Raw genomic sequence first — 12072 nt, 5'->3', positions numbered from 1 at the left:
CCAGCCTCCATCTCCCTGAAAGGACTCGGGGCTGCTCACATGGGGACAAGCCCAATCAAACATAGATTAAAAACAAATCAGTAAAATCAACAACCTTATAACCACATAAAACAACATAAAAACATCAACAATCAAAAGCCTGAACAGTAATAAATACTGGAATTCAGAGGGTACGAGCTTGTGCATAGAACCTCCCGGCAAGGCTAGTTAAAAGGTGCAAGGACAATAATAAAATTAGGGCTAGAGGGCAATGTCAGTTAAAACGCTAAACCTATAGGACAAGTGCAGTCGCTGATAGTGAGTTTTTGGTGGTGCCGAGGAATATATATATATTCCTTTCAGAATATAGTTTTACCTTCTACGGGAAAGAGCAGAGGCTCAAAGGCTGCTAACCTGTATATCTGAGGCCAGTACTGAGCAGAAGACAATATGTCCAAACGGCCTAATTTTGCCTGGGTTTTATCTTTTGCTCTAAACTTATTGGAAATCAGTTAGCTAGGTAAAACTTAGTGTAGAGTAAAAGAAATGTGTTTCATGCAACAACAAATATATAAAGCAAGGTGATTCTCTTTTTTATTCTTGTGTATATATGTGTATGTATATATGTGTGTGTGTGTGTGTGTGTGTATACTAGCTGCGCCCTGCCACGCGTTGCTGTGGCCAATTGGAATTGCACTGAATAACATCACTGCTTCTAAACCTGGGCGCTTTCTATATAGGGGCCTCCTTATTTGGGCTGGTTGAATGGAACGGAATGGCCTGATAGCTTGAAACATGAGCGTTTTTTTATGTAGGGGAATATTGGTTTGACAGGTTGAAGAGGAGTGAGTAGTCTTGGTGGTTTGAAGCCTGGGTGCTTTCCACCTTGTGGAATTGTTGGTTGGCCAGGTCGAATAGGAATGAATAGTCTGAGTCCAGGAAGTATGAATGTTGCAATTAGTTACCTTGATTTGTATTGAATGGTCTTGGAGGTTCGAGGCCTGGCTGTTTAGTGGTTGAGGGAATCCTTTGTTGAGAGGTGTTAGCTGGGCCTGATCGTTTCCTGTCTGGAATTCCCCTGTCTGGAATTTCCCTGTCTTTTGAGTGTTGTTTTGTAGTTTGTGTCCTGAATTTAGAGATTCTATTGTTATGTTTTCTTATTAGACCACAGTAATTATTACATACGATATATAGTAATGTTATGTATTAATTACTGTTTTTACGAATGTAGCACCCAAACATTGCAACATTTAGTTCCAAAACATTGAGTACTAAATGGTAGACTGCCTTGGATAAGTGAACCTTAGCTAAGTGAGAGTGTACTGTGTTATTTGTTTGGAGGGGAAGTGTGAATGTTGCCATTGGCGAGTTTGATTAGCACTGAATGGCCTTGCAGCTTCAGTGCCTGGGTGCTTCTTGCCTGTGAAGGTGTTGATTATTATTTTTGTGGTTGTGATTGTTTTTATTATAAGTGAGGAGTAGAGGAGGAGAAACTGAAAGTAATTGAGGGAGAACTCTTCCTACGTCCCCCTCCTCCTCCTTCTGGCCCCCACCCCTCCATACCTCCGTGGCGTCGGTGTGCCTTTTTGACAGGGCGACGTGGGCCAGGCCCCTCCCTTCCTCCCTCCTGGCTTTGTTTCCCTCATGACAATGAGGAGGAGGAGGCCCCGGAGGAGGGTGGCCGGGGAGGAGGTCTGCCCACCGTGCCCTCTCCTCGCCGCGTCCCTTGGCCTCGGTTCCGGCCAGGCCTTTCCGGAGGGCGGCGGAGGGGGGCTCTGTGCAGGCCTCGCTGTTCCCTCCTCTCTGGTGCCACGTTGAGGGCCGGTGGGTGAGTTTTTTTGGTGGGCGGTGCCTCGGGCATTTGATAAAACACAGTGCACATTAACATACAGGCTTTTTCCATGACATCTGACTTTAAGTAAGGCTGTATCCAGCCCAATATTTATTTTTACACTTTTTTGTAACTCTGTGGTTGTTAAGATATAAAGTGTGCAATGCATCTACTACTATCTTTTAATTTAGAAACAATTGTTAGAGGCAATGGAACCTTGCAACAAGTTATTGACAACAGAAGAAAGACAAAGAAATAGGCACAGTGAATGCATAATGTACTTACATGATAAAGATATAGATTTCCAGTACCTTTCACCATGGCCAGAGAAGTTCCCTTCCATAGAACACTGCCATACCAGGTAAGACTGAAAGGGCATTTATCTACAGCTATGCTTTTTTGGGGTTTTATAAGGAAATGAATTTCAAAGTCGTATTGGTTGAAAGCAATATAAGCTGTTGCTATTTCATATTATCTAGTAAGAAATTGGTTAATATATTTAAGTGTTCAAATAAGAATCTTCAGCATGTACCTGATAGTCTTTTTAGAATTCTGCCTATTGAACTGAACCAGTGCTTGGTAGCTGTGACAGTCTGGATGAGGGCGAACAAATTGAAATTGAATCCAGACAAGACAGAGGTCCTCCTGGTCAGTCGTAAGGCCAAACAGGATATAGGGTTACAGCCTGTGTTGGACATGGTTACACTCACCCTGAAGATGAGTTCTCCTGGATTCATCGCTGAGCCTGGAACCTCAGGTTTTGTCAGTGGCCAGGGGAGCATTTGCACAATTAAAACTTGTGCTCCAATTGCGCCTTGGGAAGTCAAACTTGGCCACAGTAGTCCATGCTCTGGTTACATCCCAAATAGACTACTGCAACACACTCTACGTGGGGTTATCTTTGAAGACTGTTCAGAAGTTTCAATTGGTCCAACGGGCAGCAGCCAGATTTCTCATCAGAGTGACGTACAGGGAGCACACAACCCCCCTGTTACGACAGCTCCACTGGCTGCCAGTCTGCCACCAAGCACAATTCAAAGTGCTGGCTGTAGCCTATAAAGCCCTAAACAGTTCCAGCCCAGTTTACCTATCCAAATAGATCTCCCCCTATGAACCATCTCAGAGTTTAAGATCGTCTGGGGAGTCCCTGCTCTTGATTCCGCCTCCTTCACTGGTGCAACTGGTGGGAATGAGATTCAGGGCCTTCTCAGTGATGGCCCCTCGGATGTGAAATTCCCTCCCTAGGGATATTAGATTAGCCCCCTCCCCCCTGACCTTCTGTAAAAGAGTGAAAACGTGGTTTTATTATCAAGCCTTTGGAGAACTTGTGCAATAGATAGATATGGAATTTGTGCAATTGACTATTGGAACTGCCTGGATTACGATTGTGGGTAGTGTGGTTAGTAGTGAAGGTATTGTTTTAAATATTTTTAAATATTTTAATATATTTTATAATTCCATTTTAAAATGCTTATTTGATTTTTGCATTGTTTTAAGGCATCAAATAGTTGCCTATGTGTAAAGTCACCTTGAGTCCCCTCTGGGGTCGAGAAAGACGGGATAGAAGTGTTGCAAAATAAATAAATAAACAAACAAACAAACATGGACAGTATGCTTCTGTGAGCTTCTGTTAACTGTAATGCACAATGTTTTAAAACATTTATTTTAAAGACAATGTTTACGTTCTCTGGGAAACAGAAGAGCAATTTACACAGAGCAGGTTTGTTTGCCTTTGTATTACCTGGAGTCAAAGACATTAGTCACATAACACCTAGCTCTTTCTTCAGAAATCATTGTCCCCTTCTTTTAGTTAATTTTCTTTCTTGTTCACACAGAATGGATTAATTTCCACAATCCTCTCTCCTTTCCCCCCTGTATCTTGTCTTTTACTTTGAATTTTTGAAATCCAGCCATTTCTTTCCTATATATATTTCCCGTGTTTGATTATTTTCTTTGTTGGTGGTATTGTCATGTCCATGTAAATTGAAAATGTTTTGACCATGTGCTCTTGCTTTGCAGGTATAAAATCTTATCCTTGGATGCTTGGCTTGTAGATATAGCCCATAATGAAATAACCAAATTGGATTTGGAGAAGGTGTATTTCTGTGGTTTTCCTACTTTGAAGCACATTCCCCATAAGGTAAAGTGTTGCTTTTATTAACATGGACACTTTATGTCAAATACTCATTCTGCAGCAGCTATTGATTATGTGTACTGTCTTTCTTCTCCCATCCTAGTTCTATCTTAAGAAATATGGGGTCCAAGTCTTTCAGCAGAGCAGCCATGGAGAAAATATGCTTTTGGAAATTATGGTTAGAGAAGATTCAGAGGAACTGGTTAGTGCCTTTCACTTTCAAGTTTGTTTTGTGTTGTTTTCTTTTTGGAGAGGTGGTAGAATGCCCAGTTCAAACTGATATTTTTTTATCTTTTGCCCACTTCAGTGTCTTTACTAAGTACTTCTAACTTCTTAGTAGTTCAGGAAGCATTTTGAAAATATATTGATCAGGGTCTCTATCCAAGTAGGCTGGTTGATGCCTTAGTTTCAGTTACTATTTAACTGCAGTTAACTTTTTGATGCTGTCTAGCCAAATGCTTTAAAATTTGCCATGTATTTATTTTGAACTGCTTTTTTTGTTTGTTTATTTAGAACATAGAAAATATAGCCAGTTCAGTGCTTGGCAAATCTGTCTTTGTTAACTGGCCACACCTAGAAGAAGCCAGAGTTGTTGTTGTATCAGATGGTGAAACAAAGTAAGAGCCTGCTTTGGAACACTGCTTGCTTTCTTGATTTTGAAGTTGTCTCTTCTTTAAAAAGCAAAACATTATGCGGCATGATCATAGAATAATAATGTCTGCTATAGTAATCTTTCAAATAACCGTATTAAAACCCTGGGAATTGGAACTTTCCCCCCCTTTTTGGAAGAGCAAAAACTTAATTACAAGCATACTTGAGTAAATGCCTCTGATAGTGATGCTTTTTACACTTTTTTTCCTTACACTGGCCCATTCCTCTTTTTTTTCTACTTCTCTTACCTCTAGTTCAAGCATGGGCAAATTTGGGCCCTCCAAGTGTTTTGGACTTCAACTCCTACAATTTCTAACAACCTGGAGAGCCCAAGTTTGCTCATGTCTGCTCTAGCTGGAAGTAGTGTCATCAGCATTATAATAGAACAGTGGTTCTCAACCTGTGGTAAACTGGCTGGGATTTTTGGGAGCTGTAGGCCAAAACACTTGGAGACCCACAGGTTGAGAACCACTATAACAGAACTTGTGTTGAGGAAGCATGGGATTCTTTTCTAGATGATTATACTACTGATTATACTACAGAATTCCTAACAAAATAGAGAGGAGAGAGGAAAGAAGATAAGTCTGCCTCACTAATTACCACCTTAGTGTCATTAAAAAAGCCCAAAACAGATCTAGAAGTTTGTCCACCAAAGTTGAGGCTAGCGAAGGAGTCTTTCAGGTGATCTCTGGAAGCTTCGCAATGTTTTGTTTATGTAGATAGGACTTACTAGACCTTGCTGATTTCATGTGTAAATATTATTAAATTTTGAATAAAAAATTTGGTGAAGCACATTTAACTACTCTTCTTTCATGGTATATAAACTATCCTTGTTCCCCCTACATTATTTCTGCTCCAGTATCAGAATTTATTTTAAAGCTGAAGTGCCCAGGAACCCATCTATGTTGTTAAGTGAGGTACCTGTGTTACTTTCTTCTCTGATAATGGGGAAAAGGCATTTAATCTATATAAAATTGAGGGGGCCTGAAGAATATCTGCTAGTTTCAGTAATAGCAATAGTTATTTGAAATAAATCACATGTTTTTTTTTAAAAAAATAGAAATTTAGAAAGTACATTTCTGATTTTTATATAAATGCGTAAAAAGTCTTGTAAGTCAGTTTCAGAGAAATAATAAAAATCCATTTAAATATTACTGATCTAGAAATAGACACATGTTTAATGTATTTAATGCCTATATTTCAGGTTTAGTTTAGAGGAGCCTCCTGGAACACAGAAGCTCTACATGGGAAATGCTGTGCCACCAACTAAAATAACATATGCTGGAGATAAAGAACAGAATTTATGGAAGAAAGATATCCAGGGAATTTCAGAACAGTAAGTTTCTACCCATGCTAATCTCTCAGTGGGCTACATTGTAAGGGAAGATAGTTTTATGAGTAATTCCTTTAAAAATACATTGTAATTTTATGTGATATATAATCATAGATTCATAGAGTTGGAAGAGGTCACAAGAGCCATCCAGTAATCCCCTGCCATCCAGGGAAAAAAATAATTTGCTTACTTCCCATGCTCGTGTAACACTTGTGCATGTAGTGGACATTAAACTGAAATAGCCATTTTATTCACATGATAGCATCTGTTGTAGTTTTATCCTTATAAATACAGATGAATGAAAATCTGTATATCTGACAGCTGTTTATGTCTTTGTCCAATCCTTTTTATTTTTAAACAGGAGTAAAATACACTGTAATTTAAATAAATAATACCTATCGGATCTTATGGTTTATATGGTGGTGACAGAGACCTAGTATGAAGATTCTTATGTCATTAAGGAATGAGATATTCCCTTGAAAACTAATTGCACAAAACTTAGTTACTTTACTATTATGGAGTAATGACATTAAAATTGGTAGCAAAACTTGAGACAAATTATATTTCCTTTTTAAGAAGAGCACACACCCTTTTAATTTGTTGTGCAATCCTTTTTTTTCTTCCAGCTACCAAAAAAGGAAAGGAATTATCATTAACGAAACATCTGCCATTGTATATGCTCAGTTACTTACTGGACGTAGATACCAATTGAATCAAAGTGGTGAAGTGTACTTGGAGAAGCAATGGTCCAAGCAGGTTCTGCCTTTTGCATACCAAACAGTTGTCAAGGCAAGTTCCTAAAATCGTCTTTTTTCCCCCTAGTTGTTTTCCTTTAGTGTCATTTCTAGTCTAGGATAAAACATCTGTAGTAAAATTCAGATTCAGATATTAAGTTTGAATGTTTGAATACTCTAGGATGCAATTATATGCTTAATGCCAGGAGCTATACATGAAAGTGTGCTGTATCTCTATTACAACATTTCTGGTTCACAATCTGTTGTGGAACTGGGATTGGAAAACAATAGTAAATTCTGTGGTTTGCTAGATCTTTTCAAAATGTGTTTCAGTTTGTGTATTTCCTGGTGAGCAGTCAGATATGAGTGAGTTCTTATTCAGCACAGCATTGTTTTGCATTGGTGCATCTAATTAATAAATATAAATTAACCTTAGATGATAGATTTTCTACTTTTTCACACAGGATATAAAAGCTTTTGATTCCCGCTTTTCCAAGTTGAAAACTTTGGATGATCTTTTCCCTCTTGGATGTACAGTCTTCATGCTGGGAGTACCTTACTATGGCTGCACAGGAGAAGTTAGTTTTTAATCATTGCTATTCCTTCAAAATCCTTCTTCAAGTCCTTTTCCAAAAATCATGTATTTAACCAAACCATAACTAAACCAGACTGGAATTTTGGTACCTAGAGCTATAGGTCCCATCGTAGTTTGCACATATCTTCCATTTGCTAAATTCTATGTTGGATTCATTCTTTTGTATAGGAACATTTCCCTCAGTGAAATGGACTTAAGTCTGTCATTTGAGTAACTTTATAAGTATTCATTTTTAAGGTTCAGGATTCTTCAGATGTCATCTCAGAGGGTCGAATCCGTGTTCTTTTCAACATTCCATGTGAACCTCAGTTAGAAATCTTGATACAGAATCAACATGTAAGTCTTCTTTAGCTTTGTTGCATATTTCACAAAAGACCTGTCGGGAGCATAATTGATAGATTATTGGAACATCTTTAACCACATAGTTGTTTTCTCTGACTGGGTTTATTTGTATTCATAGTTCTTATGTACATGTAAGCTAGAATGCAAAGAATTGTTGGGGTCATGTAAGAGACTTTAGTTTGTGTCAACCCTTTGATTTTTTTTTAAAGCATTAGGTGGTTTTGACCTAGAATTATATATATTTTTTTCTATTATTTGAGAAAAAAGTGGCCAGTGGCTTCATTAGCAGAGCTTGTTCCATCATTCTTTTTATTTTGGCTACAGTTTTCTGACACAGATTTTGTGACTGTAGATTAACTGTTGGGTCTCATTTAAGACTGATGTGATAAAAATTTGAAAAACGTGGAAGTAGCTATGTTGGTCATTGAACAACATGCAAATCAAACATTGCTGTTATCTTTATTATGTCAATATCTTCCCCGTGTCAACAGTCCACCAGAGTGTTACTTTGGATTTTGGAATTTGCTTAATGGTCAATTTCTTAGATTTAAAGGTCACTAACTTAGTTGCAACTAGGAAATTCCAAACAGAAAATACTTACTGTTTATCATTTGGTATGGAGATTTGATTTTCAAGAATAAATGAATAATAAGAATAAGAATCTTTGTCTGATATATAAGGTAATGAATCTCAAATGCTAACAAATTTTTTGCACATCTACAAAAATCCTGATGTGGATTTTGGATTATGAAGATTGATTCAGATCTAGTATTTTGTATTTTACAATATTTAGAAGTTTGATTTGATCTCGCAGTCATACATGAATAACCTATCAGTAGTTGGAACTCACAAATTTCAGTGTCTGTGAATGATAGTGATGTTTATCCCCATTTATTCCCACATTTTAGTGAATGCATATATTTTGACATCAAGTATTTGTATGCAGAAGGCTTATTTGTAATTATGACAAACAACGGGCCCCAGATGTTGCAAATAGAGCTGAGGCTGCATGCTACTTATGCTCTCACACCCAAACTGCTTTAAATGTCTTCAGCGTTAACGTGTCCCAACTTTCTATCAGCTTGGGGTATGCAGGAATGCCTTCTTGTTTTTTTTTTTTATAACTTTTATTTATGCGTTTTACAGTACATGTGATACAGTAAAATAGAAAAAAGACCAGAAGAGAAAGGAAAAAAACAAAACAAAAACCTTGGACAATAAGCAAAATGAAAAAAAAAGAAAAAAAGAAAAAGAAGGAATAAACCATAGTAAAAAGAACCCCCCTAGTTCTCCTTCCGGTCCTTTTGCATGACAATACCCTTTATGTACAAAACATTGTAGCGGCATCCTTAGTAACAGTTAAGTCCTAAGTTAATTACTTACTGTATATTACATTTAGATCATATTTTCTTTATTCATGTATTCTTTATTCATGTATTCATGTATTCACTCAGAAGAGACCAGTTTGTCTCTCTTCCTGTGGCACCATCCTGCTTAAGAGTTTGAGTAAATAAATCCATGTTTTTGATGTCCAAGAGCCTCAAAGTCCAGTTTTCTCTCGATGGTATTTCTTTTGTTTTCCATACTTTGGCCAGGCATATCCTGGCTGCCGTCACCATATATGTAAAGAGTTTTTCTGTGTTGCAGTCCATCTTGAAGTCTAATATCCCTAATAGAAAGTATTCCGGTTTTACATCGAATTTCTTTTGAATTATTTTTTCCATTTCTTTATGTATTGTCTGCCAGAATTTTTTGACTTTCTTGCACTTCCACCACATGTGCATAAAATCTCCTATGTGCTTCCCACATTTCCAGCATTTGCCATCCCCTTTTCCTTTATTCATTTTTGCAAGTTTGTCTGGAGTGAGGTACCACCTATAGAAGGTCTTATACCAGTTTTCCTTTATTTCTACCGCGTATGTATATTTTAAGTTTTTATTCCATACTCTTTCCCATTCTGACATGTTAATCGTGTGGCCTACCTCTCTTGCCCATTTTATAATTACATCTTTGACCTGTTCTTCTTCCGTATCCCACATTAATAGCTGTTGATACAATATTTTTATAGATTTCCTATCCGATTTTAGTATTCTGTCCCAACAGGTCTCATTCTTTTCAAATCCTATTTTTTGGTCCTCTCTAAAGCTTCCATTTATTTGCCAGTAATTTAGCCATGTCATTGATGGCTCCAGTTGTTTTATTTCCTCATATCTTTTCAGGCTATATTCTTGGTTTCCTACATTCAACAACTGTCTGTATGTTAGCCATCTCTTCCTTGGTAATTCCCTCCTATGTTCTGCTTCCATCAGTGAATACCACATCGGGACCTTAGTGTAAAATCTTCTCTTGTACCTATCCCATACTTCTATCAACGCTGCTCTTATATAATGGTGTTTGAAGTTCTTTTCCTTTCTAGTTTCTTCTTTACACAAGTAACTGTGCCACCCTTTATTTAGACCATATCCTTCTAAGTCCAGAATTTTACTCTCTTTTAGATTCGCCCAGTCCCTGACCCAACTTAAGCTCGCTGCCTCATAATACAACAAAAGATCTGGGAGACCCAGGCCACCTCTCCTTACATCATCCTTTAGATATTTAAAGGCAATTCTGGCTTTTTTTCCTTCCCAAAGAAATTTGTTTATTTCTCTCTGCCAGCCTCTTATAGTTCTCAAAATTGGTAAATTCTGGAATAGGAATAATACCTCAGACAAAATCTTCATTTTTACTGCTGCTATTTTCCCTAATAAAGAGAGTTTGAGAAATCCCCATCTTTTCATTTTATCTCTCATCTCCCTCCATTTCTTTTCATAGTTGTTTTTTTGGAGTTGCGCATTACTTGCCGTTAGCTCTATCCCTAGATATCTTGTCTTTTTTACTACTTCTATGCCCGTTACTCTTTGTAGATTCTCTTTGTTCTTTTACGACATATTCTTTGTTAGGATTTTTGTTTTTCCCCGATTGATCTTTAATCCTGCCACCTCCCCAAAGTTCATAATTGTCTCCCACCATAATTCGAACTGTTTTAAGGGGTCCTCTATCAGGCAGACTAAATCATCCGCAAAGGCGCGTGTTTTATAGCAATGACTTCTTATTCTTAATCCTTGGAGGTCCTTGTTCTTTCTAATTGATTCTAGTAGTACCTCTAATGTCATAATGAATAGTAGCGGAGATAATGGGCAGCCTTGTCTTGTGCCTTTTTAAATATTTATACTGCTGGATAATTGTCAATTTGTTATTATTCTCGCGGTTTGTTTGGAATATATTGCTTTAACTGCATTTGTGAAATAAAACCCGGCGTCCATTTCTCTAAGGATCTCCATGATGCAGAACCAGTTAACATTATCGAATGCTTTTTCAGCATCAAGGAATAGAAAAGCTATTTCCTTTTGAGAATTTTTATCGTAATATTCTATTGCGTTCAAAATGGTCCTAATGTTCCCTTTCATGTGTCTACCCGGTAAAAATCCTGCTTGGTCTTCTTTGATCCTGTCCTTTAGTACTTTCTTAAGTCTGGCTGCCAGAATGCTTGTAAAGATTTTATAATCAGCATTCAACAGCAGGATTGCCTTCTTGTTTGAGCAAGGAACCCCACAGAATTAATGTCCACACTATTGCTTTTTAAAAAATGATAACGATTTATTAATTGGTATTGGGCCTATCTCCATCCAGGCACTATCTTGATTTCCCCACAAGAAAGTCCATACTTAAAGTTTGAAGGAAGGTTGGTTTGAATTGGTTGTTCTTAAAGTTGCTGGTTGTGGATGATTCTGTAGACGAAGGACAGATGAAAGTTTCCCTTGCTTACTTTCTCTTGAAAAGGGGCCTCTGGGGCACCCAATGCCCAAGGTGGTCAGGCCGGAGCTAGAGAGAGTAGGTCCTTCCTATTGAGGCCTGGCACCTCACTGAAGGTGCTGGAAATTCCACAGACTGTCACTGACCAGTGGTAGGCCGGTATAGCCGAATGTGTTCCCAGATTACTTAGTTTATTAGTTATTAGTTTGAAATGGCTTGTCCAAGCCTGGATCTCGCTGAGACCAACTGCAGGCATGTCTGGCTTCCAAGATTCCCTGGTGGTAATAACCCTAAACTAAAGATTGCTCTCTTTCCCTGGGCAAAAAAGAGTGGGCAGACTTATTGTTCCAAACCAGGAGGTGTCTCCTTAAGCTCCACCTTCATAAAACTAACAGAAAAGTGACTGTTCTTAAGCTGTGGGTGAGGCAGCCTAACAAGAGAAGCTAGGACTTACAGTTCCATTACACTACTAAATACTATTCATGTGGAATCTTTGCATCCTTTGAAGTTTAAAGAACAACATTTTTTCTACCATAAATTTTTTATTGTTGTAGAAATATTCAGTGAAGTACAATCCCGGATATGTGTTGGCCAGCCGTCTTGGAATAAGTGGCTACCTTGTATCAAGGTTTACAGGAAGCATATTTATTGGAAGAGGATCAAAGAAAAAGTAAGTACTCA

General features: G+C 37.9%; 1 protein-coding gene across 3 annotated transcripts in view; it reads left to right on the top strand.

The window, feature by feature from the left end:
* Window positions 1–12072, top strand: part of xrn1 (5'-3' exoribonuclease 1) — a 56796-nt gene that overhangs the window by 25014 nt on the left and 19710 nt on the right. For all 3 annotated transcript variants that reach the window (XM_062976632.1, XM_008106210.3, XM_008106208.3), the window contains exons 16-24: window positions 2002–2171; window positions 3830–3950; window positions 4048–4146; window positions 4458–4561; window positions 5800–5931; window positions 6555–6717; window positions 7127–7240; window positions 7495–7593; window positions 11946–12061. In XM_062976632.1, the coding sequence (XP_062832702.1) occupies window positions 2002–2171; window positions 3830–3950; window positions 4048–4146; window positions 4458–4561; window positions 5800–5931; window positions 6555–6717; window positions 7127–7240; window positions 7495–7593; window positions 11946–12061 (1118 nt within the window). The remainder of the gene's footprint in view (window positions 1–2001; window positions 2172–3829; window positions 3951–4047; window positions 4147–4457; window positions 4562–5799; window positions 5932–6554; window positions 6718–7126; window positions 7241–7494; window positions 7594–11945; window positions 12062–12072) is intronic.

The sequence above is a fragment of the Anolis carolinensis genome, chromosome 3, assembly GCF_035594765.1.
Source record: "Anolis carolinensis isolate JA03-04 chromosome 3, rAnoCar3.1.pri, whole genome shotgun sequence".
NCBI classification, from domain to species: Eukaryota; Metazoa; Chordata; class Lepidosauria; order Squamata; family Dactyloidae; genus Anolis; species Anolis carolinensis.
The sequence above is the reverse complement of the archived record's forward strand: the minus strand, read 5'-3'. Positions and strand labels throughout refer to the sequence as shown.